The sequence below is a fragment of the Pollachius pollachius genome (genome assembly GCF_949987615.1).
Source record: "Pollachius pollachius genome assembly, contig: scaffold_32, whole genome shotgun sequence".
Classification (NCBI taxonomy): domain Eukaryota; kingdom Metazoa; phylum Chordata; class Actinopteri; order Gadiformes; family Gadidae; genus Pollachius; species Pollachius pollachius.
In genome coordinates this window covers 45721-68330 of record NW_027641422.1, presented here as the reverse complement: position 1 = coordinate 68330, position 22610 = coordinate 45721, and the positions used below count along the sequence as shown (strand labels likewise).

The 22610-nt window shown below is 44.1% G+C and overlaps 1 protein-coding gene across 10 annotated transcripts in view; it reads left to right on the top strand.

Moving 5' to 3' along the window:
• Nucleotides 1–22610, top strand: part of LOC307091601 (NACHT, LRR and PYD domains-containing protein 3-like) — a 53406-nt gene that overhangs the window by 20677 nt on the left and 10119 nt on the right. For 2 of the 10 annotated variants that reach the window (XM_079759233.1, XM_079759227.1), the window contains exons 1-8: nucleotides 11485–11569; nucleotides 12481–12590; nucleotides 19345–19441; nucleotides 19580–19696; nucleotides 19854–19976; nucleotides 20051–20167; nucleotides 20329–20395; nucleotides 20547–20775. The exons of 5 other annotated variants lie outside the window; for them this stretch is intronic. In XM_079759233.1, the coding sequence (XP_079615359.1) occupies nucleotides 12542–12590; nucleotides 19345–19441; nucleotides 19580–19696; nucleotides 19854–19976; nucleotides 20051–20167; nucleotides 20329–20395; nucleotides 20547–20775 (799 nt within the window). In that variant the 5' untranslated portion in view covers nucleotides 11485–11569; nucleotides 12481–12541. Of the gene's footprint in view, nucleotides 1–11484; nucleotides 11570–12480; nucleotides 12591–13023; nucleotides 19442–19579; nucleotides 19697–19853; nucleotides 19977–20050; nucleotides 20168–20328; nucleotides 20396–20546; nucleotides 20776–22610 lie in introns of those variants that run through there. 3 more of the 10 variants (XM_079759231.1, XM_079759229.1, XM_079759230.1) reach the window with 3 other exon arrangements.

Here is a 22610-nt window from a genome sequence, read left to right as displayed (position 1 = left end):
AATGTAAATATATTTATAAATATTTATAAGTAGCCTAGTCTAGATAGTCCTTCTGGCAAGAAAATAAACAGTTTAAAAACATACCCTGTTTACCACCTCAAGTGAATTAACCTATCCTATCCGCAGTCAGATCTGTGTGTGTGTGTGTGTGTGTGTGTGTGTGTGTGTGTGTGTGTGTGTGTGTCTCTGAAATAACTTTAATGGAACTAGATGTTTGGGGATAAGCAGCACAGCAGTCAGGTAGCTATTTAAAGCTATCATATACCGCATATTTTGTTTATTTAGGTAAAGCAATACGAAACAAATTGCACAATGAAGCATACAAATAAATTTGGAGCGAGCTATGTGCACGCATTTTATTTTTCCTTCTGGGCTAAGCCCCAGATGTTTATGAAACCTAGAAATCCCCACCCAAATCTACCCCCTTGAATAGAGGCAATAAAAATACAGAACGATATGCGAGACAGAGAGACGGAGAGAAAAGGATTAGAGGGGAGAAGGAGAAGAGAGGAGGAGTAGTATTTAGTGACCAGAACTGTATGGAGTGTGTCTGTCTGTCTGTCTGTCTGTCTGTCTGTGCGTGCGTGCGTGCGTGCGTTTGTGTGTATCTATATAGTTTTTATCTATATTAAGTTCATCTTTTGTGTGTGGCTATTTAGTGTGTTTATCTTTATGGTGTGTATCTATATGGTGTGTATTCATGGTGTGTGTGTATCTGTATGGTGTCTACCTATTGTCTGTGTGTGTATATATATGGTTTGTATCTATCGTGTGTGTGTGCATATGGTTTGTATCTATATGTTGTGCGTATCGATATTGTGTGTGAATCTATATGTGTGTGTCTGTATGTTCTGTGTGTGTGTGTGTGTGTGTGTGTGTGTGTGTGTGTAGTGTACCACATGAAGTCGGACGGCTGGTTGAAGGTGTGTAAGGAGGACGTCTCAGAGCTGATCCACAGATACAGGAAGGACATGTTCTGACCTCTGACATCCCACCTGGAGCCCCATGTGACATGTGTGGTGGTTGGCAATGACTCCAGTTTAACCAGTGAATGAGTCTCTCTGGTCTCTTTGATGAAGGCTTCCTTCTCGCTCCTCAAAGGGCTGTTCAGGATGCTGCCAAGTTACGGTTGCTATGGAGACGGTATCTCGCAGAGCTTGCAGAGAGCAGATGTTCTCGTGTGGAAACATCGCCCTCTGCTGTCCACATCCGCTCACTACACACACAGGGACGCAAGATCACACATGACTTCCTTTTCACCAACTTGACATCAAACAGTAGTAACACACACACACACACACACACACACACACACACACACACACACACACACACACACACACTCACGCACACTCATGCACACAGTAAGGTGAATTGAATGAAGACTTTCTTTGTTTTGAAGTATGAATCTAAATCAGTCAAATCAGACTCATCCCTTTAATTAAAATGAGAGAGGTCGTTTAAGATCAAACACCGAGCTGAAATAGACTCTCACTGTTACCAAGGTGACCAGAGGGCGCCGAACCTGCGTTGAGTTTTACTAATTAGCTCACCTGCCGCAGCTCGCGCGGCAAGTGGTTTTCTTAATTCGTTAATTGGTTGCATCTGGTGCGTTTCACTTAAAAGGGAACCGGACAGTACGTTGGTGTCCTCCACTGTTTGGCAGTGTAGCGTCTCCCAAACGCGGTATGTTGTTGTTTTCCCAGAAACCAGAACGTGTGTGTAATGTTCTGTTGAGCTTTGTTGTGACTTATTTGTCATCTCTTCCTGTTTCACAGGTTAAACACTTTTTGAAGTAAAGAGGAGCATCTCATCTGGACCTGATGTGAGTAGAAATGTGTAGAAAAGCACAACTGTGTTGACTTGTATGTTGAATATAAATCACTGATAATGTGTGAAGGAAATCGGGGATTGTGGTGGTATAACTCTCATTTCAAATTTAAATAATGATTCTACCTGAAAGTAACATTTTAGAGACTATACATTCAAACTTGTTAAAGAGGAAAATCACTCTTGACTAATGACAGTCAAATAATTTGTATAATTTATATTAAAAAGCTGGATTAGTTAATTATCTTAATCATTATTTAAATGTTGGATTATCCCAAAAGCCCTGACTTTATACCGTCATTAATTTATCTGATTTAATGGAGATGGCAGATGTTGAACTGTGGGACAGTGGCCAAGTTTGGGGACAATAATGAGTAAACTGTTCGTTCCTTCAAAGGTCTATCATGGATATTTACCTGCAGTTCTGTGAGTATCCCAACTTAAACATGAAGATGGACTGTGAACTGTAAGTCATTAGTATCTTATTACTCTTGGGCACATTGATGTATTTTGGCTTCCTGGTGAGTTAACCCTTTAGCTGAAGGTTGATCTGAGGAGTAAGGATGTTTATTTGGATCATGGGTTACTTAGGCGTTTGGTTTATGTTGGTTGTAATGGTTTGTTAAAATGGTTACAGGTACTAAGTTATTGTTGTAAGCCGAGGTAATGGTTTTGGTTCTGACGTCTTCAGTCTTCTTTCCAGCTACTCTCCTGAGCTCTGCATCTTCATCATATGAGTGTTGGTTTACTGATGAGGGTGTGGTCTGAGTGAGCAGAGGTGCATACTGGGATACAGAGCTGTCTGAAGTCTACAGGTCTGTAGACACGCCCCCTCAGGGGAAACCGAGTGTTTGAGAAACTGTCGTGGCGTCAGTTCCATGAACTAGAATGTTCTTTAAGATGGTGACAGGGATTCAGAAGGAGAAACACCAGGTGGAGATGAGGGGGCTCCTCATCTCAACGACTAAAACACAACTTCAGTCTGACACAGAGAACCATGGAACACATTCAACAGTCCCCTCCAGGCATCGTGACTCCTCAGGAACAGTTTAATTTCCAAGAAGGTCTTATTCGGGGCCATTCCAAGAAGGATCCTGCTCCTCAAGAGCCACCCCCCTCCACTGGGTGGTATTCTGAACAGATGACCTCCTTCCTGTCCTCAGGCTGACTGAAGCTGCACCGTTTGCATCTGTGAAGGCCCCTCATTCAGGAAACCACTGGACTACAAAGACATGACTTCAGAGACGTTGAATCAACCTGGGACACATTTTGGAGACACCAAGCATAATCCATCACCAATGTGGGACGCCACTGAAGAATGTTGTACATAATTTACGTCTCTGGAGACAATGATTGTTCTGTTCTGGGTGTACTGGCAGGAGAGCTGGGGTGGATGATGGAATGTTATTCGGCATGAGGTTTTTACCCTGCATGAGTGTTTGGCCTTTTATGGCTCAGTGTGTGGGTTTGACATGAGATGGATGATATTTGAGCATCACTAGGGTTTGTGTGTGTGTGTGTGTGTGTGTGTGTGTGTGTGTGTGTGTGTGTGTGTGTGTGTGTCCCACTCACACCTGGCATGCGGTTCTATGTGTGTGTCCTGGGTTCTACTCGTGTGTCTCCATGCGGTTCTATGTGTATGTCCTGGGTTCTACTCGTGTGTCTCCATGCGGTTCTATGTGTGTGTCCTGGGTTCTACTCGTGTGTCTCCATGCGGTTCTATGTGTGTCCTGGGTTCTACGTGTGTGCGTCCTGCTTGCTTTGACAGTGATAATGTTCATACGGGGGTCTATGTGGTTGGCTTGGGATATTGGAATGGTCAACTAAATCATACCTGATGGACGGCCACACGTTTGCTTGAGGCCTCCAGTAGACATGAAGAGCCCGGAGCGACGTCCAACACACTGGGCAGGAAGGAGAGGATCCAAATCAAGTGTAAAAGGATGTGGGCGGCGTGTTCAGATCAGTGACTTCAAACTAGGACTACACCAATCAGGATCAATGGAGGATGGACACCTAAAGGCATTCCACAAGGAGTCTGAAGTTGGAAAGGGACCTCAATGGATATTCAAGATGACCTGTAGTGAGGCGGCTCTTCCTACCTGGCTGGATTGATGGAGAGCCCTGTGGATCTTGTCTGGCTCTCAGTTGCACGTCTTCTCAGGCTGAACTGTTTGTTTCGTACAGGACTAGCTGAACGATTGGTTCCCTTAAATCAGAACCAATGTGGGAACTCCAAGTAGTGCACTCTTCAAGCTGAAGTTTTATTCTTCAGATGAGGAGGTAAAGAAACCTTCACCGGGGCTTCACGGTGTATGGAGGAGAACATTTCAAAGTGTTCCATGGTACTCTGATGACCGTTGTGTTCCACTGGCTGAGAGGAAGAACCCTCACATCTTTCTCTTGGCCTTTCTCCTCTGAGAATCCTGGTGCCATCTTGAAGGATATTCCAGCTCATGTAACTGATGTCACGACAGATTCTCAAACACTTGGTTTCTCCTGAGGGGCGTGTCTATAGAACTGAAGACTTCAGACAGCACTGTATCCCAGCATGCATCTCTGCTCACTCAGACCACACCCTCATGAGTAGGATGCAACACTGACAATGGAGATGTAGAGTTTTATAAGTAACGAGGGAGCAGACAAAGGTGATTAGAACACAATGGCATGTCAATCTGTAAATCTTTAATCCATGAAGATGGTTGGATAGTTCAGGAATTGGTCTTCATGTTATGGGCAGTCCTTTCGCTCAAATGTCCACTTCTCACTGGACCTGTACATGTGTTGGCTGGCTGGCATGATTTGCTGTTGGTGATGAGGCGGTCAGGGTGACGTTGCAGGGCTATGGTCGGCTCTCTGTGAGCTCAACATTTAGATTTGCTCTCTATAGTTTCTACCCTGAATAATCTAGATGATTGTTTATTCTAAAATGTAGACACGGTTTTGTATTGAATGATTCCATTGTTTTTAGGCAAGGATTTGAGGTTAAAAGTTGTTGTGGGAAGTACATGGTAGTTCTTCATACGGTTTTGAGTGATATAACTTGTACACACTGGGTGCATAATAATGTAAAGGTACACTGAATAGTAGTAATGACCAACAGCAACAAACAGATCACATCAAGGTAAGTCTGTTGGCTGTGTTTTAATGAAGACCATCGCTGGACTTCAGGATCTTCCTCTGTTCAGCTCAAGGTGAGGCGCTGGTTCTGTTTTTTTTTCTTTGGTTGGTTCTGGCCGGAATGTTCGGATTCCAGTCGGATGGCTTGTGCTTCCCGCCGTGGAAGGTTCTGAGTGCGGTCACTTGATTTAGCCTCAATGGTTAGCATAGAACGTTGTAGTCTTGACAACCATAAGAACCCACGTGGCAGTTAGTTGGACGTGAATCTGGGTATCTGGCCGAACGTTCTGGATTTTATTTGCGTAACCTCGAGCCGTTGCCAATGGAAACTATATTTCAGTCGGTTTCCATTGGGAATTGTTGCCCCTTATCTTAAACAACTTAAATTTGATATTAAATACATACTGACACGTACATCGTACAATATGTTGATAATTTCCGATGGTTGCGCCGTACTTTTAACCACGTTGACGGGACTCGCTGCGTACAAAACAGCGTTCTGCTTGCATTTCTGACCATCAGTGAAGGCTGAAAATCATTTCAAGGTGGAAGACGATTTGGCATTTCTTCAACGGAACCCTGCACCTGAATATGGCTGAGTATATTTGACTTTATATCGATTCTACTTAGTGTTCTTTTACTTCAGCTTTTGTACGTTCTAAATATCTGTCATTAATTGCCACAGAAGTTAAACCCTACCCAATAGAATGACTTCAAACAATGACTTTGGTGCTGAGTTACCAACCAGATAATATCAAAGCTAAAATAATGGCCGTCTTTCCCACATGTTACAGTAGAAGACACTCTAGAACTGTACAAGGTCAAAAAGGTAACATGTACTTTGTCCCGAGGTGTCTGCCTCCTCACCCAGAGCCAGACCTCCACCTCTTTACCCAGAGCCAGACCTCCACCTCCTCACCCAGAGCCAGACCTCCACCTCCTCACCCAGAGCCAGACCTCCACCTCCTCACCCAGAGCCAGACCTCCACCTCCTCACCCAGAGCCAGACCTCCACCTCCTCACCCAGAGCCAGACCTCCACCTCCTCACCCAGAGCCAGACCTCCACCTCCTCACCCAGAGCCAGACCTCCACCTCCTCACCCAGAGCCAGACCTCCACCTCCTCACCCAGAGCCAGACCTCCACCTCCTCACCCAGAGCCAGACCTCCACCTCCTGTCAGAAGTCCTCCAGAACAGGTCAGTGCTCTGGTGTGTGAGTAGAGTCTTCTCAGGTCAGTTTCAATGCATGGGCTGAACCACTTCTTTAAACTTTTGGACTGCTCTGTCTTCATTCCCAAAACGGGATGCTCATGTCTGGTCTCTCCAGTCTTTTCTAGCCTTGAGTTATTAAATAGTTAAATTAATTGTATAACTCGGTTTCGGAAGAGTCAAATAAGTTTATTGTTGGGCAAATGCTGATATAAACCTGCTGCTGTAGCTGAGAGGATGGGGACCGGAGGCTTGTGGTGCCAGGATGGACCGGAGACTGAGGCTGGAGACCAGGGGCCTGCAGCACCGGACCAGAGGGTAACCATCACCAAGCTCATCTGAAACACTAAAATCCTTGGTAGTTTACGTCTGGTTTTGAACATCTTATGACTTTAAATCTGTGCCAAGCTGTGATTTGAGTTAATTCATACCGGGGTTATGTAGGAGTCATATGAGCCATTATTGTTAATAGTGCTGCTACGACCGTAGTGGATGAATTGCTGAACGCGTCAATCTGTAGACATTGTCTTATTTAAGAGATTAAGATGCAGGAGGTGGGGTGTGTTGCGTCCCCAGGTGATTTACTGCTGGGACCAACGGTGTTTGTAACCAGACCAGGAATCCATGGCTGAAGGAGCTGATGGAGGAGCCCTGCTGAAGGCCCTGCCTGGTGGAGGAGCTGGTGGAGGCCATGATGGAGGCTGGTGGAGGAGCTGATGGAGGCCCTGCCTGGTAGAGGAGCTGATGGAGGCTGGTGGAGGAGCTGATGGAGGCCCTGCTAGGTGGAGGAGCTGATGGAGGAGCCGTGCTGAAGGCCCTCCCTGGTGGTGGAGCTGATGGAGGCCCTGCCTGGTGGAGGAGCTGATGTCTGTCTTGGGGTAGATGGAGCCTGACTCTGAAGTGATCATCACACTCACTGCCACTTCTCGTAGAATACTGCTACCACAAACTACCGGCGTTGGTTAATATACCAGACAATTACATCTGTTTTACCACACGGTGACACAAGACTTCCGCTGTTTGTTCCAGACCAGGCCTCTGTCTGAGGAGAGCTGGTGGAGGAGCTGAGACGCTGGAGGACGACTAGGAATCGACCAACAAGGATTCCTCGTGAGTTTGTATTTACTTAACATGTTTGACTTAAAGGGCAAAATACTGCTGTTCCTTTGACATGTGTTAACAAACTACCGCTGTGTTTTCTTACTGGAAAGCGTTTCTGGAGCGGAGGCAAGCTGGTAGGGGAGGCATGAATCTGGAGTATGACCATCACTCTACCAACAAGGATTGTAAGTTTGTATTAACGTAACAAAGTGGAAATAAAGGGCTTAAAAATAAGACAAACTACATGTTTGTTACTCGATGTTGGGGCCAGACTTGCGCTGCTTGTTCCAGACCAGGACTCTGAGGACCGCTGATGGAGGAGCCAAGACTCTGGAGGATGACATCACTCTACCAACAAGGATCCTCATAAGTTTGCATAAAGTAAACAGAGGACTTGATGTAACGCAGGATTACTTTGTCCAGTACAAGTTAAGGCATACTACTGAGCTTGGTTACCACACAAACTACAGCTGCTAATTTATTACGCGGCTTTAGAGCCCAACTACTACTGTGTTTGTGACCTTACATTAGAGACCAATTATGTTTGTAACCAGACCAGGAATCTGGAGGACTGACGGAGAAGCCATACATCTGGAAGGCAAATCCTGAGGACGACCAGGGCTCTACCATCAAGGATTCCTCGTAAGTTTGCATTATCTGGACATGGTAGACTAGGTAGGGGGTTGGGGGTTCAATTCTCAAGGCGCCCTAAAGCCTGCCTCCTCCTTAATGATGTCTCTTTGGTTCAGATAATGTTGCATCTTTTGAATATTGAACCTAATCCATGTCCTTGTTTGGTCCGGGCAGACACACCTGAGCTGAACCTCACCTGATGCTGTTTGGTCGGGGGCAGACTCACCTGAGCTGAACCCCACATGATCCGGTTTGGTCGGGGGCAGACTCACCTGAGCTGAACCCCACCTGATCCTGACATCCTGCTGGTCCCGTCTCCTCAGTTCACCTGAGCCTCATCCTCCAGAAGACCTGCTGAGCTCAGCGGTCTGAGGCTGATGGATCAATGACCTCCAGTGGGAGTGATCTTCTTGACCCCACATGTACCCGTGTGCTTCCACACGCCTTTCCCTCACGTCTGTCACTAACCTCACTACTCTCTACTCCTTCCCCTTCTTCTTCCTTCTCCATTGTTTGAACCTTTACTCTGAAGGAGTGTCTTCTTGAACCTTTACACTGAAGGAGCGTCTTCCTGCCCTCAGAGGGTTCAGCGTTAGGGTTGAGAGTCAGGGTTTAGAGTGAGGGACAGAGCTGGTCAGGAAGGACTGCTTTTACACTAACCTCTTCAGTTGCTTTCTGAATGGTGGGGACATTTTGAAATGATTAATTTGGGAAAATGTTTTCCTCTGCTTTCCTTTACAAAAGGGTGTATTAAACTTCAGTCAAGTGTTTTTGATTATACTGTATATAAAAATCCTACATTGACTTCTGCATGTTTGGTGCGGTTCATTAATTGTCTTTTAACTTGGTTAATGTTAAGCTAAACTCTTGCAATACATTTAATATACATGATGAATGTTATTCAGCAATGTTCACAATCCATTTTGTAAAAATATAAAACATCCATATTTCTACTAAATTCAAGCCTATTAATGTATTTAACAATGTACATACTGCCCCCGCAGGCTATTCTCTGCTACAACATGTTCAAACCACCAACCCGGTCTCACATCAATGTACAGTGTTGGGGAGTAACGGAATACATGTACCGGCGTTACGTATTCAGAATACAAATTATAGCTAACTGTATTCCGTTAGTTACAATTTTAATAGTTGCTATTTAGAATACAGTTACATTGAAATCAATGGCTAACATGACGATACTTCCGTTTCAGCAGTTTTTTCGTGCTTTCACACCAACAGCATTTGGTGCGCACTAAACGAGTTTGGTCCCTTGGTTCGGTGCGTTGGTCTGAATGCAACCACCTCACTTTGATGTGAACCAAATCAGCCGACCGAGACCTCCCTAAACAGCTGGTCTCGGTTCGCCTCCAAACGAACCCTGGTACGGTTCGCTTGAGATGTGAAAGCGAACGCACCTCGGTCCGATCCAGTTCTACAAAGTACATGCATCTTTGGACGCAACAGGTAACTCCAAGACTAGCAGCAAATTGTCGGACCGTCTGGGAATTTGGACAGACACCCACATAAAACGTATGCTGGAAAAAACACATAAAAATGCGGATGCATTTAACACATTCAGCATCAGGATGAGGCAGAAGGAGTTCGACCGGTCCACTACCGCCCTAGACCTTTTTGTCCAATGATTGAACGATTCTCTCTCTCTCTCTCTCTCTCTCCTCTCTCTCCTCTCTCTCTCTCTCTATATTAAGGCGATTTTATAGGCAACACCTATGCACTTAGTTCAGTGAAAAAAATGTTAGATGTAATAGCAAATATCTTTCGCATGAACATACCCTTATAGTCTTTGTTCCACTACAGCAAATTATATAAAATAGTGCACTTTCAGGGACACATTCGGCCAGTTTGAACAGAAGAACACACCAGAATAGGCCTGTTTAGTCAGCAGGATTTGATGCCGCATTCCTACCATTATACAATGCAATTCAATGTGGAAGTAATCCAAGTATTCAGAATGCAAGACTCAGATTGAGTGATGATAAGGAACACGTTGCATATTACATTTTTCGGCATGTATTCTGTATTCTGTAACTGGATACATTTTAAAAGTATCCTTCTCAACACTGTCAATGTACTATAGCTACGTTGGTTCAAACGGAAAATGTAGTTTGGTGTGAGACTGTTGTCCAAACTGTCCAGCAGAGGGAGCTGTCATACACCTCAATTAATTGTACAGGAATGTGTGCGTGTATTTACATTTTAAAATGTTCATGTGCTGGTCTAGTTTCTGCAAATAACTCTGCCTCCAGCAACCGGATTGGTCAAACCGTATGAAGTGAAAGAAATAAAAGCCCAATTCACCAGATCTGAGGTCAGCTGCCGTCACATTTTGGATCATGAATGTATTGAGGGAACGAGTGAGTTAAATAATAACCACCTGGAACTTGGTGCGTTTCCTGGAGCTCAGAGGATGGCAGGACGCGTGTTAACCTGGTCTATAAGGCCCTGAACCCAGAACCTAAACCCAGACATCCTAAACACAGACCCTGAACCCAGGGGCGTCACCATGCTGTTTTATTCGGGGCTAAAGCCCCGGATTTTATTTAATTATCCCTGAATATAATTTTTGGGTAAAATAAATTAAATAAAAGTAAAAATATTCACAAATATTTATAAGTAGCCTAGTCTAGATAGTCCTTCTGTCAAGAGAATAAGCAGTTTAAAAACATAACCTGTTTTTAAACAGGTTATGCCACCTCAAGTGAATTAACCTCTCCTATCCCCAGTCAGATCTGTGTGTGTGTATAGGTGTGTGTGTGTGTGTGTGTGTGTGTATGTGTGTGTGAGCTTGGCTGACAATCCCTTTCTCCTCCATGTCGCGGTTCATGGACTTCAGAGAGTCAAGGCCAAAGTTCCTTTCGCCGAATTCTTCTCAACCATGGCCGAGATATCCCCCACTACGAGTCTTAACTTGTTGTGGAAGTACCAGAGACGTCAGACGCAGTCTTTATGATTCATAATATCATCCGAGGTGCACATAGCTTTTGGCCTTGATATTAGATATAATATTATATAAATACCCATGTATAATATTATTATTATATTATATTATATAGATATAGAGCTCCAGGAGTCCGCAAACGTCAACAATCCCTTCTCCTCCATGCGGTGGTTCAGTCTGACAGCTCATTGGTCAATGGGCAGCAGCTCATTTGCATTAAAGCTACAGACACCAGAAACAGTGCATTCTGAAGGGACTGAAACAGAGAGGAATACTAATAGGAGAATTGTTTTTTCCTAAAAGCTATTTCAGGCAAAGAGCTTCAAAAACATGTTTTCTGGAAGTCAAATACTTTGTTTACTTGTGGGAAAACACCATAATATGTATTGTTTAACATCAAGAAAACAGAGATATAATCTTTCTGCATATCAAATAATAGAATGTATGAATCCTTATTCAGTTCCCCACCCAGCTAGCGTGTAGAACCAAGATGGCTGCTGGCCCAGGACTGATCTGACTGGTTTGGAGACAGTCAGCCTGGGTGACCTGATTGGCTGCCTGGGTCACATGGTGTGCTGAGTGTTGGCTGTGGAAAGCCCCAGTAGCTGCAGCCTGGGTTCCCGCCAGAGACCAGGAGCACCACAACACCAACTGTACAAACTGCCACAACACCGGCCTCCATCTTGTCTCCTGACGTCAAAAGAGTGGACTCAAGTGAGATCATAATTGTGTTGTGTACTAAAGTGAGATCATCATTGTGTTGTGTACTAAAGTGAGATCATCATTGTGTTGTGTACTAAAGTGAGATCATCATTGTATTGTCTACTAAAGTGAGATCATCATTGTGTTGTGTACTAAAGTGAGATCATCATTGTGTTGTTTTGTGTACTAAAGTGAGATCATCATTGTGTTGTGTACTAAAGTGAGATCATCATTGTGTTGTGTACTAAAGTGAGATCATCATTGTATTGTCTACTAAAGTGAGATCATCATTGTGTTGTGTACTAAAGTGAGATCATCATTGTGTTGTGTACTAAAGTGAGATCGTCATTGTGTTGTGTACTAAAGTGAGATCATCATTGTGTTGTCTACTAAAGTGAGATCATCATTGTGTTGTGTACTAAAGTGAGATCATCATTGTGTTGTTTTGTGTACTAAAATGAGATCATCATTGTATTGTGTACTAAAGTGAGATCATCATTGTGTTGTGTACTAAAGTGAGATCATCATTGTGTTGTGTACTAAAGTGAGATCATCATTGTATTGTCTACTAAAGTGAGATCATCATTGTGTTGTGTACTAAAGTGAGATCATCATTGTGTTGTATTGTGTACTAAAATGAGATCATCATTGTATTGTGTACTAAAGTGAGATCATCATTGTGTTGTGTACTAAAGTGAGATCATCATTGTGTTGTATTGTGTACTAAAGTGAGATCATCATTCTGTTGTATTGTGTACTAAAGTGAGATCATCATTGTGTTGTATTGTGTACTAAAGTGAGATCATCATTGTATTGTGTACTAAAGTGAGATCATGGTTGTGTTCTATTGTGTACTAAAGTGAGATCATCGTTGTGTTGTATTGTGTACTAAAGTGAGGTTATCATTGTGTTGTGTTCCCTAGGTGGAGCAGGGTGAAGAGACAACACCGTCACCAGCCTCATGACACCTAAACTGCCAATACAATGGCGTCCAGTGAAGTAAGACCTGTAATGGTGTCGGGAGATTCCAGAGGTACGAGAGCCTCACCGTCCACGGTGGCATCCGTGTGTGTGTCTGTGTGTGTGTTCACTCTGAGTACTCTGTGTACTCTGAGTACTGTGTACGCTGAGTACTCTGTCCACTCTGAGTATTCTGTACTCAGAGTGGACAGAGCTCAGAGCTCTCTGTCCATGCTTCATTAAGCTGATTATAATTTATCACTGAGTGAGGTCATGGATCAGCCGCCTATTCAGGGTTGGTCTGGGAGGAGTTTGAACTGGGAGGGGAACTGGTCCATCAGGAAGAAGACTAAGATACTGTAGTCCACTATTATCCGTGATAGATCATAAATATGAATTACTTTGAATCAGTAGGTTGATCATTTTTAAGATTCCTGCTCTATAAGATGCAGCTATGGAGTCAGCTGTCAGGTTGAAGTTAAGAATTACTTTTTCTTCTTGTGCCTTTTTGCGGCCTTGGGTGACTTTAAAGGTACTTGGGACAGAATGAACTGTTGTTATATTTGCAGTCCGGTATTATGATAACATTATTCGGACAGGAATCTTGGTTAGTGGAGACATTTAAACGTCATCTCGTACTGGGTCTTGTACTCGATGAGAGGGTCTATGAATCTGCGTCCAGGAAAGACCACCCTGCCTCTTGTCCAAAGTTAACAGACACAACAGCCCCCTGTGAGCGGAAAAACGCAGCTCATATTAAAGCAGAGTCTGGGAGGAGTATGAACTGGGAGGGGAACTGGTCCAACTGGTTGGACATCATTTCCTTGATATGAGTCAGACGGTTTGTTGTGGCTCACTTCATCACAGCAGGAAGACGACTAAGGTACTGTAGTCCACTCTGATCCATGATAGATCATAAATATGAATAACTTTTAGTCTTATCAATAGGTTGATAGTTAGTTTCCTGTAAACCACATGGTTAAAAACATTAGTCAATGTATGGATGCATTGCTATTTGTCAAAATTACTATTGAATAATTTTGAAGATTCCTGCTCTGTAGAATGCTATGTGTTAGACAGTGGGCTTTGGGGATCGAACCCAGGAACTTTCAGCCTTGACTCAAGCGTCAGGTTGAGGTTAATAATGACTGTCAGATTCAGTATTAGTTCTTAGTCAAAAGTCCTGTGTTACCTTTAAAGGTACTGAGGATAGAATGGACAGTTGTTAGTGTAGTGCGGTATTATTATTACATTATTTCAACAGGAAGATAGCCATCTTGGTTAGTGAAGGTGTTTAAACGTCATCTTGTACTGGGTGTTGTTCTCTGTGGGCCTGCATCATTCTGCAGTAGTATAGGCCTACTCTATATCTGAGAGCATCACTCGTATGAGAGGGACATGACCTTCAAGGTGAATTAACACTGCCGCGACCGCCTCAACACAGAAGTCACTGGTGACAACTGGTTAGTGTTCTTCAGCTCAGCCAATCCCACTGACATCCTCTCACCAGCAGGTGGTGCTGCAGTGCACCTTTTCGAGGGTTTCAAAACGGACCTAGCAAAATGATCCAATTTACTACCGCTGGAGTTGAATGAATCACAGACTGCAGAAGAGTAGACCATTTGTGAATTTTTTTCTTGCGTGTGTGTGTGTGAACTCTGAGTACTCTGTGCACTCTGAGTACTCTGTCCACTGAGTATTCTGTACTCAGAGTGGACAGAGCTCAGAGCTCTCTGTCCATTCTTCATATTTAAAACAGTGATTACTATTCATCACTGAATGAGGTCATGGATCAGCCGCCTATAAGAGGTTAGTCTGGGAGGAGTATGAACTGGGAGGGGAGCTGGTCCAACTGGTTGGTTCACCATTTCCTTGTTAAGAGTCGGATGGTTTGGTTTGGCTGACTTTATCACTGTAGGAAGAAGAGTAAGATACTGTAGTACACTATTATCTGTGATAGATCATAAATATGAATAACTTTTAATCTTATTAGTAGGTTGAACATTTTTAAGATTTCTGCTCTGTAGAATGATACATGTTAGACTGTGGGCTTTGGGGATCGAACCCAGAACCTTCCAGCATGGAGTCCAGAGGCGGAGCCAGACTTTGTGTACATCCGGGGCTTAGCCCTGAGGGGGGTTTGGGAGTCCTCCCCCTGAAAAATTTGAATTTCTAAAATGCGATTTCCTGCATTCTATTCCATTTTAGGGTGACCTGCTGGACATTGGCAAATCCTAAGTCTCTTCTATTTCATAGCCTACATTTTCAGTTGCAGGGCCTGCTCAAGACAATACTATTTAATGGAAAGAAACAATAACCACTTAACTATTGACTTCTAGAGATTTTTATGTAAACTACAATGGGAAAATTGAGAATTATAATTTGAGACTAACTTTCAGTAGATTCAAAGTGCCTTGTCATGTTAAATGCCATTTTTATTTTTTATTTAAAAAAGGAAGAGACTGAAAGGTTTCTCCTATAAGGCAACTTTATTAATGGAAAGAAAACATATTACAAATGCAAAGTATTGTGAAACAAGATTCTCATTCCTTAGTTGGTACATCTCTTTATTGTAAATGAGAACAAATTGAATGACTGAATGAATGAATAAAATATTGAATGAATTATGGTGAGAGACTGATTCAATTAACTGTATTAAAGCTGAGCCAAAATGTTTTAACTGAAGGAATCAAGTCTAAAAATGATTCATCTTTATTCTGACCCCATTTCTTTTTCTCTTATATGTCTGTTCTTCTATGGATTCTTACACTTCTCATTTAATTTCTTCTTCACACTCCATTCCAACTATTGTCTACCCCTACCCCAGTGATTATCCTAGTTGTGTGGTGGCAACATAAGGCTATACCTGCGTGGTTTGAGATTAGCAAACCTGTCAATTACGCTATCCCTGCTTATGACGGACACGTTTTCTCTTTTAATCATCATAACGGCCAGGTCGTTGAGCATTTCTTGGCCCATAGTGCTCCTAAGCCAAGTGTGAAGGTGCCGCAAGGCACCGAAGGAACGCTCACAGCTACAGCTGCTGACTGGAATAGTCAAAGCAACTTGAACTACAGCTCTGAGAGTGGGAAACATGTCAGCATCCAGCATTTGGAAGACACTAGCAGTGTCAGGGATGGTCTGGGTTTCCATCTTTCTCCAGATGAATGTTGTAGTCACCAGAACTTCTTCTGACCTCAGCTCAATCTTGTAATGGCGGGCAAGGTTTTTGAGGAAATCTTCAGAGAGAAAGACCTCAGATGTTGGGTTGCAGGCTTGAATACCTGACATAACCTCTTCTCCCACACTTGAAAACCGACAGGTGAGCTCCTCCAACATCCTGTCCAGGCATGGATAAAAAAGCTGACATTTGAAATCATCTGAGCTGGTCATGCTTGAGGTTGATCCACAGGCTGACTCCACCACAAAATCATCAAAGCGTTTTTGCTTTTGTCTGGGACCAGCTGGAAGCTGAATATGATGTATCTGTGCAGAGTCGTTTCAAAGTCTGATGTACTGCCATTTTGTACTGGGCAGCTTTGCCCAAGTCCACACTTTCCCCCTGAAGATACCTGTGTAATCCTTCCGTTATTCCAAGGAGTTTGGAAAACATGAGCAGCATGTACATCGTCTTTGGCCTGCAGAGGTTTGATAGGATCCCCTTGTTCATGGAGGTCTTCGTTGAGCTGAGGCAGGACAGGATGGCAGGAAGGTTTCTCAGCTCAGCTTTGATAGACCTCAGCTTGCATGCCCATCGTGTGGTGGAGAGCTGCACCAGTTCAGATGGTGTTAATCCAAGTTCATTCTGTACTTCTAGGAACTTGTTGTGGTTCACTAGGGAAGTACTGAAAGTGGTGTACAGATTTTCCAACAGCTCAAAGAACTTGGAAGCTGTTGGTACTGCTTTGCATGTAAAGCACAAAACAAGATTCAATTGGTGTGCATAGCAGTGCACATATACTGCTTCAGGGTGTAGCTCCCTGAAGCAGGCCTGCACACCCCCCACTTCTCCACTCATGACGGATGCACCGTCATAAGCTTGGGCAACACACAGCAGACCTCCCAACGTGTGTGACTGCAGCAGTTCCTCAATTGCATCTGTAATGGACTTGGCATCAAATCCCTTCAGTTTCCATAGCCCATGAAAACCTTCTGTGACTTGGCCCTCTTTGGTCACGAAACGCCCACACAGCAAGCTGCTCAGTGTGTCCGTCTCTGGCCTCCTCTGCCATTACAGAGTACATTCCTGCCGCCTTGATCTGCTTCACTATGTTCCCTGTAACCTCTCTTGAAACACCTGTGATCACCTCATTTTGGGAAAAATGAGAAAGATAGGTGGCAGCTGAACTCGGAGTGTAATTATGTAAAAAAAGATTGAATTCGTTAAGGAACTTGAAGCATTCCAAGAAGTTGCCTTGATTAAGGCTAGACTCTTGCTCATCATGGCCTCTAAATGGAATTCCTTGTTTGCCAAGGAAGGTGGTGATGGCTGCAATTCGCCGAAGGTATTCTCTTCTTTCTAAAATTTCAGCTGCATTTGTAGCATGAAGCTGGGTTATCACATCTCCTTTGCTCTTTGTGGTTTTGAAGCCATGCCAGCAGGACATGGTTGAGACATGGAAGGTACTCTTTTCATGCTCCCGGAATGTATCCAAAGCCCTTTTCCAGTTGGAAAAACCAGATCCACTGAGTGAATCTTTATTAATGCGTGTATTCTGCTTTCCGAATACACGGCAGGAAAAGCAGAATGCAGAATTGCCCTCCGCAGAATACTCAAGCCATTTGAATTTCTCAAACCAATTTTTGTTGAAAGCTCTTTTCTGAGATCCAAACTGGCTGAAGGGATATAGTGACAGGCGCACCTGCTCCGGACCACTTTCTGGAGATCCTAGGTCACACCCTGCCATTCCACCTGCTGGCCCTCGCTCGGCCTGTTCTTCCACTGCCCTGTTTTGGTCTCCTTCTGGGATCAAACACCTAGCAATTCCACTGGCTGTTTCTTGCTGTGACGTCTCTTCTGCCTCGTCCCTGATTTCACCTGACTCATCTGTGTAACAAAGTAGACTCATAAAAATTTGGACTATATAATATGATATGATACAATCTAATTTAAATATATAATATAATATCAGATAATATAATTAATACAACTAGGGCTAAAAGTAGGTCAAAATAAATATATATTTTTTTACATGAATCCATCTAGATTAACAACATCATTAGGCCTACTCACTGACTGAAATATCAGTGCATTATCATTATCTATTTAATTTTATTTTAATTTAAAATAATAATGATAATGCTCTGAAGTATTATACATATGCAGACAAATAAGTACTACATTGTTTCAGAGGTTTGTCCGCATTTATCACTCTGGTAGAACTCATTTAAAAAGGGGTCAAAGTTCAATGAACGTGGATATGGACGCAAGCTGAAAGTCAACAAGACGGTCTAGCACCCGCCACGCATCGGTAACATCGGTAACATGTTGGCTGCTGGTCGAACAGCGAATGCAGCAACGAGCTATCTGTACATTTCTTATCTAAATCGTTAATAAAGTTTGGGTTTAAAATAACCGATAAGTCAGACATGGATATTTTTTACCTCTTCATGATATTCAGTGCACCTCAACATTTAATTTAAGGTAACATTTGGTAACACACAACACTGTACAATATTGCCTGAGACAGAATCGCAATCAGAAAAACAGATTTCTGACATTTTAAACAACGCTGGTAATCTATTTTGTGTGAAAGGAGTAATTATCATAGCAGCCTAGCTAGCCGAGGCAGGCTAGTTAGCACTAGCACCAGCCCGCATCAAGGTAATCTCACTGAGCTGAAACATTTGACAGGTCATTGGCTGGGGCTGCTGCTGCTGCTACGGTATCACTGGATGTTGGTTTAGAACAATAATTTCTAATGTCCATGGTAATGTTTGTTCCACACCCTGAGGCTACTTTAACAAGACTGCTGAGAGACGTGAATGTTTAGAAAACGTCACGTTGTCCTGGCAACCGTTCTAAACAACCGAACGAGAGATGGCATTTTCCATTGCTTCCATGTGTTGTTTCTTTCAAAATTAAAATAAATCAAATTCAAGAGGTGAAAATCACTACCAGTCGAAACATGAGGGAACATGTCAGGGTTGTCATACCTTCAAAAGCTTAAAAAAGATCCGGGGCTTTTGACGTGAGATTCGGGGCTTCAGTCCCGAAAGCCACCCCCAAGCTCCGCGCATGATGGAGTCAGGTGTCAGGTTGACGTTAATAATGACTTTTCCTTCTTGTGTCTCCTTGTTTCCTTGGGTGACTCTAAAGGTACTTAGGACAGAATGTACAGCTGTTATATTTGTGGTGCAGTATTATGATATCATTATTTAGACAGGAAGACGGCCATCTTGCTTTGTGAAGGTGTTTAAACGTCCTCTCTTACCGGGTCTTGTTCTCTGTGGGCCTGCCTCCCAGATCTGGTTGTGATGTCACCACATGAGGAAGTCCATGTATGGTCCTGCCTTCAGAGCGGTTTAACCAGCACAGGGAGCAGTTGGTATGATATCCGCTCGGTGAACTTGATCTTATCAGACACATTTTGTAGCCTTTAGAGACCTTCTGTGTTGAATGATGATACTTTTTTAAAGAGTATATGAGAAATGTCTGGGATTGAGAAGGTCTATGAATCTGCGTCTATGAATCTGCGTCTGCGTCTTGTCCAAAGTTAACAGAGACAACGGCCCCCTGTGAGCAGAATACACAGCTCATATAAAAGTAGAGAGTAAACCAACGGCGAGTGGCAGTAGAAACAGAATGGAGTTGTGTTTGTGTCCAGGTCTCCAGTCTACTATGGATGAGGAGAGAGAGGAGGGGGGTCCTGCCTCTAAGACCACTCTGTCTGGGGAACATGGCCGCCGGAGCAAAGCTAAGAGGTAAGAAGAGGATCTCTCTGTCTGTGACTGTTGTCCATCTTAGAGCTCAGCAGTGATACATCATGACATCATTAGTCTGAGTAAAAGCTGTGTGTGTGTGTGTGTGTGTGTGTGTGTGTGTGTGTGTGTGTGTTGAAGCCAAGAGCAGCAGCAGAGAGCAGACTCCCCTGGACCCAGCTGTGTCTCCATGAAGAGTTACTGCTCCATGGGTATACCATCGAACTTTAAAGATGGACGCCCCTCCAGAGAGGAGAGGTAGGGGTTTCAAACAGACGATGAAAACAGACCAGTCTGTTGTTATCAGACTCTACTGATACTGATATCTACATGTCTGGGGAAACATAATTGTGTGTGTGTGTGTGTGTGTGTGTGTGTGTGTGTGTGTGTGTGTGTGTGTGTGTGGGTGTTGAAGCCCAGAGAAGCAGCAGAGAGCAGACTCCCCTGAATCCAGCTCCAGCTGTGACTCCTTTGAGAGTGCCCCCCCTATGGAACATTGTGATAACTTTAAAGATGGAAACCAGTCTATTGAGAGGAGGTGAGGATTTATCAGAGATCATAAAGACACAACTTCTACCAAAAGTCCATAAATCCTGGTTTTTGTTTTTGTAGAAGAGCCAAGAAGGAGAGAGCAGACTCCCCTGGACCCAGCTGTGTCTCCATGAAGAGTGACCGCTCTATGGGTATACCATCGAACTTTAAAGATGGACGTCCCTCCAGAGAGGAGAGGTAGGACATTCAAACAGACGAGGAAAACGGACCAGTTGGTTGTTATCAGACTCTACTGATACTGATGTCTACAAGTCTGGCGAAATATAATTGTGTGTGTGTGTGTGTGTGTGTGTGTGTGTTGGTGTGTGTGTGTGTGTGCGTGTCTGTGTTCCCCACAGACACCAGAAGATGTCAAAGGTTACCATTGCTCAGTCTCTACAGCAGCATCAAACAGAGCTGATCAAGGTGTGTAAATGTCCACCAAGACGTTTGACTTCAGCTCTCCATGGACATTAGAAAGCATCTCTTGTCCAGCGGGACATGGATCCAGGACAGATGCCTCTGATGTCTCAGTTAGTTCAGAGTAAAGTTCTCCTTGATGTTTGTTCTCTTCCAGAGGGCTGAGGAGAACGCACACGCTTTTCTAGACAAGGAGCTGAAGAAGCTCTGGAGGGATCTCTTCTCAGATTACCCACAATGCTCAGAGGGTCAGAGAGTGGAGGAGGAGGAGGTGGATGGTAAGAATGAGGAGCAGAGGAGGCGCGCCATAGAGGGAGTGGTGGACATCACAAAGCTCTGCCTGATGGAGATGAACCAGGAGGAACTGGCCGACACACTGGGGGGCGGTAAGAGACTCTTATCTTGAAAACAGAGAAGAAATACACATTTTGATGAGCAGTAGGATATTATTATTTGTTCTCTTCAGACTAAATGACATAATGTGAGACTTACACATTTCACACTTCCATGTGGAGACAATCTTTCCTCTTTGGGGTTAAATGGTTTGATCCAGTATGTATGGTTGTTGTTGGGTATCAGGTTAAATGGTTTGATCCAGATATAAAGGGTAATAGTGGGGGTCTCAGCTTAAAGAATGTTAAACATCATCATTACCAGCACCAATTCCCCCGACCACATCACCCCCATTCTCGTCCAACTACACTGGCTCAGTGTCCAACACCGGATTGACCTTAAAACCCTTCTGCTCACCGACAAAGCCCTCCACAACGTGGCCCCCACTTATCTCCCCGACCTCCTCCAGGAGGACAGGCCCTGCCGCTCCCTTCGTCATCCTCAGCTGGTCTTCACCGTCCCGACCTCCCGCCTCAGCACCGTGGGTGCAAGGGCTCTCAGCACCGTGGGTGATAGGGCTCTCAGCACCGTGGGTGCTAGGGCTCTCAGCACCGTGGGTGCTAGGGCTCTGAGCACCGTGGGTGCTAGGGCTCTCAGCACCGTGGGTGCTAGGGCTCTCAGCTGAACTGAAAGAGACGCCCTGACAACATTGAAATCCCTCCTCAAAACACATGTGTTCCCACTGGCCTGCTCGCTGTAATGACCCCCTACCGTGGGTTCCCCTCGTATCCCCGTTGTGCTGCTGTTCTTACCCCCTCCTACCTGGGTCTCCTCACTGTTCTTACCCCCTCCTACCTGGGTCTCCTCACTGTTCTTACCCCCTCCTACCTGGGTCTCCTCACTGTTCTTACCCCCTCCTACCTGGGTCTCCTCACTGCTGTTCTTACCCCCTCCTACCTGGGTCTCCTCACTGCTGTTCTTACCCCCTCCTACCTGGGTCTCCTCACTGTTCTTACCCCCTCCTACCTGGGTCTCCTCACTGTTCTTACCCCCTCCTACCTGGGTCTCCTCACTGTTCTTACCCCCTCCTACCTGTGTCTATTCACTGTTCTTACCCCCTCCTACCTGGGTCTCCTCACTGTTCTTACCCCCTCCTACCTGGGTCTCCTCACTGTTCTTACCCCCTCCTACCTGGGTCTCCTCACTGCTGTTCTTACCCCCTCCTACCTGGGTCTCCTCACTGTTCTTACCCCCTCCTACCTGGGTCTCCTCACTGTTCTTACCCCCTCCTACTTGGGTCTTGTGTCTTGTTTTGATCATGCTGTTGGCGATGCAGCTCTTGCTGTTTTTGACCCTAGATTGTTTCATGAATTGTAAGGCGACCTTGAGTGTCATGAAAGGCGCCTTGAAAGAAAACTTATTCAATTGTAATTATTATTATTATTATTATTATTATTATTATTATTATTATTAATAAAATTAAACATAAACTGCAGATCAACAGCAGAATAACTCTGTGGAAGAGATGCAACACTGTCTTATTATATCAGCATGTCATTGTACACCAATTCACTGTCATTATTATTATCATTAGACCAATCATATTGTTGTGGAAAAAACAGTCCTGAACATTTTGAATATGTAACATGCAGTCTTTGTCACGACCAGCTTCTCCGACCACAAGTTATGAAGCCACATTAACATTAAACATAATACTGCAGACCAACAGCAGAACAACTCAGTGGAAGTGATGAAACCCTGTCTTGTTGTATCAGCATAGCAAATCACTTTACACTGATTCACTATCATTATTACTATTATTAGACCAATCATATTGCTGTTGAAACAATAGTCCTTATCATTTTGTATCTGTAACATGCAGTCCTTC